This window comes from Urocitellus parryii, chromosome 9 (genome assembly GCF_045843805.1).
Source record: "Urocitellus parryii isolate mUroPar1 chromosome 9, mUroPar1.hap1, whole genome shotgun sequence".
Lineage (NCBI taxonomy): Eukaryota > Metazoa > Chordata > Mammalia > Rodentia > Sciuridae > Urocitellus > Urocitellus parryii.
In genome coordinates this window covers 8,126,088-8,133,525 of record NC_135539.1, presented here as the reverse complement: position 1 = coordinate 8,133,525, position 7,438 = coordinate 8,126,088, and the positions used below count along the sequence as shown (strand labels likewise).

Genomic DNA, 7,438 nt, shown 5'->3' with positions numbered 1-7,438 from the left:
AGAGAAGCTGTGGGCAGCAGTGAGCACCCACCACAGCAGAGGCTGGTCTACCATGGCCACACGCCGGCCTGGGCAGCATGGCCCCTCACGATTTGGTCCCCTGTATCTAAAACCTGAGACTGTCCACACCCTGAGCCAGAAGAGAATGGGTTGCTGCTGGCTCTTCAGAGGCCAGCGTCCTGCCTGCTACCACTTCCCCACTGCCCCTCCCATCTTCCTGGGGGTCTCCCTCTTACAACTTCAGCTCCACACCTGTTTGCCCTCCCTGGAGAAATGACACCCCAGAAGCCCATGTGCTGGTTTCTAAGTACCATGATCCACACATTGTAGCAGGGCTCCTTGGAGTCACAGGGGGCTGCACCAGGGCAGGCACCCCCAGGAATCAAAGGAGGCTCAGAATGATAGGAAATAGGAAGACCCAGGCAGCTGGTGGAGGGAGGAAAGGATGGTTGGCCAACCAGGGATGAGAATAGACAGAGGTGGCATCACATTAACTGGCAACTGTGCCAAATGCCCCCAAATTGTGCGCTATATTGTGGTTAGAGTCTTGCATAAATTTCCCCTCAGATGTTGGTAAAGGCTAAGTCCCTGAGGTCAGCATGCGGGGCCCTCCCTGGCCAGCTCTGGGTCAACTTGAGCTTCCACTTAGTGGCAGCAATAGATGACAACGTGGTCAACCAGTGAGATGGGAAGCTGGTACAGGCTGGTGGGAATGGTCCCTGCCCAAGCAGGAAAGTCATTGAGGAGGAAGGCCACAGTGTAGCTGATCCAGAGCTGGTGGTGCCTGTGAGCCACAGCTGTGCTGTGAGGCCAAAAGTATGTGCCCAAAGATACAAACTAACCACCAAGGGGACAGAGGCACCTTCACAGGGCAGCTCCCCAGCAACCCCTCAGCCAGGACACTCAAGTGCATACTCCAGCATGTGGCCTCCCTGGGCCTCCAGGAACCACCTGTGACAAATACCCTGTCCCCCCTGAGCTTTTCCCGCCAGTCCTCCCCTCCACTCCCCACACACCAGTTGAGGACATACCTGGCTTCAGAACCTGATGGACACCTTAGGGACAAACAGAAGGACAGTCCTGTGATGAGGGGAGTGTCAGCACGGCAGGCCCAAGAGATGCCCTCCAGGCCCCAGGGTGAGGCTGGGAGTGGATGTCCCCATCCCAAGCTGAAGCCAAGATCCATCTGGCCTGGCAGGTGGGGTCAGAGCAAATGGCTGGTTGCCAGTTGTCCTCCAAAGCCCAGGGCAGGCTGAAACCAGCCACAGGCCATAAAGAGCAGCTGAGAGGCACAGCACTGCCCAGCCCCAGCCTGCCGTGTCTCACAAAGTGCCCCTCAAGGGGGAACTTGCCTAGTACCCCCGACCCTGTGCGCTGGCCCAGGCCTGATGGCCAAGGAGCACACCAGGACCTGAGAGGCAGGGCTCAGCCTCCTGAAGCACCACAATTCCTGCTGGGGCTGCTGGCTCTCCGTGCCCCAGGACCAGGCATGTGGGGCCAGGACAGTGCTGGGCTTCCTGGCCTCTAGCCCTCTAATTCTGGGGTGAGGACCCCGTTCACATAGGAATGTGGCTGTAGGCCCCAGGCTGGTAAGGATGAACGCAGCCTCGCCCCAGCTGACCACGCTTTAGCTCGTGGTGTTTGGTGGCAAGTACAGCAGCCCCAGGTGACCAGAGAGTACTGGGTCCACCAACCCCAGCCAAGATGCAGACATCCCCCAGCAATGCCACCATCCTCACACCTAGGCTGGGACACACACCAGACACAGCAGGAGGCCACGGGTCTAAGGACTGTGGGGTGTCTACCCACTGCAGGGACAGGATAGTCGACCCTGAGCCCTGGACCTGTAGGCTGGTGGGGGATAGCCACACACCTGTGCCCTGGGCAGGGAGTGAGGAGGAGGAGAACAGGACTACACCAAAGGCCCCACCTGCTCCTGTATCTCCATGTGGACACTACCCCAGGGAATAAGCTTAGTGACACAGAGAGACCACACAGGGACAGGATGGGACGCTGCCATCCCTGCAAACCCGGGCGGTGGATTGGGTCCATACCACCTTCTCCAGGAAGCCCTCCCTGGATCCTGCAGCTCACACCTCCCCAGAGAGCCTCTGGGAGCCCAGCCTTTGGGGTTCTCCTCCTGAGGAGAAGACAGCTCAGGACTCCGTGATAACCTGCCCTCAAGGATGTCCTGTCCTCACATCCGTCCTCAGATCCCATGACTCCACCACAGATCAGATGGGCAAAGCCCCCCAACTGCCCAGACCATTAAGGGCTTCCTGTCTGGCTGGGGCCTGATGACTGAGCTGATTAGGGGCCCCGGGCCCAGCCTGGGACTTTCCCACCCCCTCCCCAGCCCCATGCACAGGCTGGGGTTGGAGGGCCCCACCAAGATCCCTAGGGCAGGACTCCTCTTAGAAGTGGGGAAACTGAGGCAGGGTGGCAGTCATCTGATGGTGCAGCAGGCTGTGGCTGTGCGAGGCCCAGGCCCGGCACCCCTCACGCCAGCACCTGGTCCTGGCTGAGGCTCAGGGTGCATGGGAAGGGTCTGAGCTGGGATGGTGAGGAAGAGAGTGTGCTGGGGGTGGGGGCCAGCCTCCCTTAGATGGACCACACCTGGGAGGTGGCTGCTGGGACAAGGAGTGGGACCTGCCTGGTCAGCACATCACAGGGAAGCAGGGTGGGGTCCAGGTGTGCCCAGCCCAGGCTGCCATACCCAGGACCCAGCAGCCACACATTGCCCAGAGAGAGTAGGGTGTAGGGTCTTCAGGGAGCCAGATCCACTGAGACCTGACCCCCAGGAGGGGACTTCAGGGCCCTCACCTGTCCCAGCTCCATCTTTGGGGACCCTGTTCCCCTTCAGGCTGCTGCCTGCAGAGCCCTTGACCTCCCCAGATCCCAGGCCTGCTATTGTTAAAGATACCCCAAATCATCCCGTTGGTCCCCTTAGCACCCCTGTGACAGGTGCTGCTTCCTGTCATCTGACACAGGAGTTCAGGGAGGGGGCAGCCTGGCCTTGGCCATGCCCCCATCTCGGAGGGTCAGCTGCCCATGAGGGGCGAGTCATTGGGCTGCATCTGTCTGTAGTGAGCTGACCATCTGAACACTGTCCCTGGGGAGGAGCCCTGGATAGTAAAGACAGGGGCTGGGTACCAACCCCTTGGCCTGGCCCAGTGATTGGCAGCCCTGATAGGGCCAACGCCCACTTTTATCTGTCAACTGTGGCTTGGCTGAGCTGGGCTGAGCTGGAATCCAGAGCTAGATAAGAGGAAGGCCACCCTGCCTCTCTTCTCTGGGTCTGTTCCCACCCCCGTATGTCACCTTTCCTGGGGAACCTTGGTCCCTTGCCCCCACTGTACACAACCTACCACCTTGCTGAAGGATGTCTGAAACACTCACAGGAGGTCACCCCCCGACCTGTGGTGACCCCAAGAGAGATGGGCCGTGGGGTGAAGGTAGAGAGGAAAATATCTCCAGGTTTCTCTTTTGTTTTTATGATAGGCAGACATCAAGTTTGTCATTGAAAATTAAAACCAAAAGGAACACTAAAGAGGGTTAGTACTTCCTTCCTCACGATTCTCATACCTAAAGAGACTGAGGGGCTACCAGAGCACGGACAGAAGCAAGAGGGTCCAGATGAGGAACTGGCAGGCCATTCATTTCCCCCAAAAGATAATTTCCAGAGATTCTGCAGATTAAACCAATATCTTGTATCTGATGACTGCAAGGAGAAGGAAGCAAATGTTTCTTTAGAAAATATCTTCTCGGGGCTGGGGATGTGGTTCAAGCGGTAGCGCGCTCGCCTGGCATGCGTGCGGCCCGGGTTCGATCCTCAGCACCACATACCAACAAAGATGTTGTATCCGCCGAGAAATAAAAAAGAAAAAAGAAAAAAAGAAAAAAAAAAAAGAAAATATCTTCTCTGCCAAGGGTAGTGGTGCACACCTACAATCCCAGATCCTTGGGAGGCTGAGGAAAGAGGAATGCAAGTTCAAGGCCAGCCTCAGCAACTTTGTGAGACCCTAACTCAAAATAAAAATAAAAATAAAAATACAATGATCTGGTGAGGTACCTCAGAAGTAGAGCACCCCAGGTTCAATCCCCAGTACCACCACCTACCCCAAAAGTTTCTTCTTGCCCAAAAGTTCTCAGAATCATCCCAAAGGAGGGTACTATCTTATTTACAAGCATGAGCATGTCTAAATACACGATGCACACAAGGCCTGGGAGCAACCAAAGCACTCGCCAAGGACCAACTGACATGTCTATTCTGCAACCTCAATGTGGACAGTGGGTCAGAAGCCAGAGCTCCTCCCTAGCAAAGGAAAGGGTCAGTGCCAAACAGAGGGTTCCAGGAGGCAAACCTGGGCCCCATCTGTCCACCAGCTCTCATATGTGCACGGTTTATGGGAGGAAGGGGCCAGCTCAGGGTCTGTACACGACATACTGTGTGCCTGGAGAGAAGGCAGGGTTGGACATCTGGGGAACCCTGCAGCCCGGCCAGGAGCCAGGAATAATCACCTGGAGCTTATGGAGTCTAATCCCAGGAGACTGGATAAAATGCAACCCAACCTGACAGCAGCACAGAACAGGAGTCCCACAGGGAAGGGCGCAAGGCCAGGGTGAAGGCAAAGCCCTCAGGAGTCCAGCCCAACCCTAGAGGGGGACAATGGAGCTCACAGCCCCACCAGGACCCAGGTGTGGAGCAGGGCCCCTTGCAAGAAACCACTGCCCTCTTTCATAATCATAAAAACACAATAAACCTCACAGGAGGGTTTCTGCCACTGCATGTACAGAAGGCGGAAGGAAGGATGAGGAAGCACAGGTGGGTTGCTATGCCCATGAACACGTCTGAAGCCCCAACAGGAGGAGAAGGCACCCTGAGCCCAGCCACTGCCCTCACCAAACCTGCCAGATGCTGGGCACCTTGCATGTCTGGACAGCTCAGCCTCCAGTCCTGAGGGCCTGGAGTCAGAAACCCCAAATCCCATCTGCAGCAGCTGGACACAGCTGCCACGCAGGGCCCTGTATGGCAGGGAGAAGGAATGACCCCTGCTGCACTCAGCTGTCACAGGGGCAGCACTCAGGGAGGGGCAAGCCCTGGAGGTGCTCCAAGCAGACCAGAGAACACTGGAGCTACACAGAGGCACCTTCCATGGGGTTAGGATGGGGAGAGGTGGGTGGGGCTGGGCTCTGCAGCTGCCCATGCTCTCTCCACCTGGCCACAGGTGCTCTCTGTCCTCTACCTTGCTCCCTTCAGCTGCCCACGTTGTTCTACCTCCCACACCACACAGAAACAAACCTGTGAGCAGGGCACTGTGGTGCACACCTGTAATTGAGTCTGAGGCAGGAGGATTGCAAGTTCAAAGCCAGCCTCAGCAAAAGTGAGGTCCTAAGCAACTCAGTGAGACCCTGTCTCTAAAGAAAATAAATGCAAAATAGGGCTGGGGATGTGGGTCAGTGTGCCCCTGAGTTCAATCCCTGCTACCCATCCCCTGAAAAAAAAGAATAAAAAAGAAACAAGTTTGTGTGGAAGAGAAGCCTGCCTAGCACAGGCATTGGCAAGGAGGCCCGACTCATGACTCATGTAGCCAGGGACCCCATAGCTACATCCGTTGCACCCAGTCGCTACCTGGACCCCTTTCTTCCCTAGAGATGCCCTTAGCCAAAAATAAACAGTGACTACCATGATGTTTTCTCTGCGCTTTAATGAAACACAGCAGCCAGGAGGGGAGAGACGCAGGTGGAGGGCTCCACAGGGCAGGGGTAGGGGGATTGGGAAGGTGGGGTGATGCCACCTGGGAAGGAAACAGTGTGCTGAGGCAGAAGAGGACTGATGATGCCTGATCAGGGTGGCAACCCTGCCAACCTGGCTCAGGAGACCTTGGGGATGTAGCGGTGGATCCAGTCCAAGTAGTGGGTAAGACGGGTGTAGATGCCTGGCCGGTTGGCATGAGCACAGCCCTCACCCCAACTGACCACGCCCGCCTGCAGCCAGGCACCCTTCACCTTGCAGACCAGGGGCCCTCCAGAGTCACCCTGGGGAGAACAAGAGTCAGTGCCTGGGGCAAGGCCCACGTCGGGGGTGCGGGGGACAAGGGCCCACCTGGCAGGAGTCGTGCCCTTTGTTCCCAGCACACAGCATGTCATCACGGACAATGCGAACGCTGTCCCCTGTGTAGAGCCCTGTGTGGTACTGTGCGTCACAAAGGTGGTTTTCCACAATCGGGACTTTCACCTGCTTCAGGGGAAACGGTGGTGGGAGGGACACTGCGGTGAAAGAAGAGGGAGCAGCCTCAGGAGGGGGTCGATCAGTGCCCTTCCCTGTTCCGCAAAGGGAACCCCCAAGGCTGGGACCATGGTGTGGTCTCGTGCCACCCTGCCCAAGCCTTCAGTTGTTCAACCACCCACCGCCATCATGCACATCGCCCCAGCCTGTCACCCAGCATGGTGTCCCCGAGGGGAAGGTCTCCAAGGCAGGGGGCAGGGAGATGGGGTGAACATGGCTGGAGATGTTCACAGGATCCTCAAGCTCCAGGAGGGCAATGTCCGCCCCGTCCTGGGCAGTATAGTAGTTGGGGTGAGGGATGATCCTGCTGATGGGCAGCAGCTGGTCTCGGTAGTAAAGGTGCTGCTCCCGAAGCTGTACCCGGTAGAGCTCTGGGCTTATGATTTCTCTGGGAAAGGAGAGTCCTGCTCAGATGGACCGAAGTGGCCCCAACCTCAGAGCCTCCAGAGCATCTGGGGCCACAGGGTGAACCAGGCCCTCACCCCACCCCGAAGGCTCATGGAGACTCACGGTCCCACGCAGTGAGCAGCAGTCAGCACCCACTGTGGGTGGATGAGAGAGCCTCCACACATATGCATCCAGTATTCGAAGTGGAATCTCAGGCTCACTTGCCAGGGCCACTTGCTCTCAGGGGCCTCCCGTCCTCCCACGATGCCCACTCGCTCCAGAGCTGGGCCTGGGGCTGGGGCAGGGAGCACCCTCAGCACCAGGGTGCAGCCCACCCTGGATCAGCCCTCCCCTGCCTGGGACAATGCTGGGCTTCTCAGAGTCCACCTGCCCCAGCCTGTGCAGCCGGGAGTAGGGGGCAGGGGACAGGGAAAGGGCAGGCCTAGGGCAGGACTCACCAGGGGCCCCATGGACCATGCTGCACAGAAGAGGCAGTGCCAGCACCAGCAGATTCAGCATCTAGAAGGAGTGAGGATGGGCATCATGAACCCAGACCGATTAGGTTGGCAGATGGTGGAGCAGAATGGAGCCAGGGCCCATGTGAATCAGAGCACTGGTCCAGACTAGGGGTCTGGGGTCTCAGGGATCCAGGCATGGGGCACACAGATGTCAGGGGCTCTGAGTGGGGGACACTCACCCTGGCCAGTCCCTGTTCTCCTCTACACAGCCAGCTCCCCTCCATTTATCCTTCCAAACCAGGCT

At 57.7% G+C, this 7,438-nt stretch overlaps 1 protein-coding gene across 1 annotated transcript; it reads right to left on the bottom strand.

Annotated features, from left to right (window-relative positions):
• Positions 1-5,693: 5,693 nt before the first annotated feature.
• On the bottom strand, positions 5,694-7,438 carry LOC113180485 (tryptase alpha/beta-1-like). Its single transcript, XM_026385510.2, has 6 exons — positions 7,374-7,438; positions 7,135-7,195; positions 6,800-6,971; positions 6,412-6,677; positions 6,107-6,270; positions 5,694-6,039 (listed from the first exon to the last, which is right to left on the bottom strand). The coding sequence occupies exons 1-6, from the start codon at positions 7,416-7,418 to the stop codon at positions 5,875-5,877; spliced, it is 873 nt and encodes a 290-aa protein (XP_026241295.2). The 5' UTR covers positions 7,419-7,438; the 3' UTR covers positions 5,694-5,874.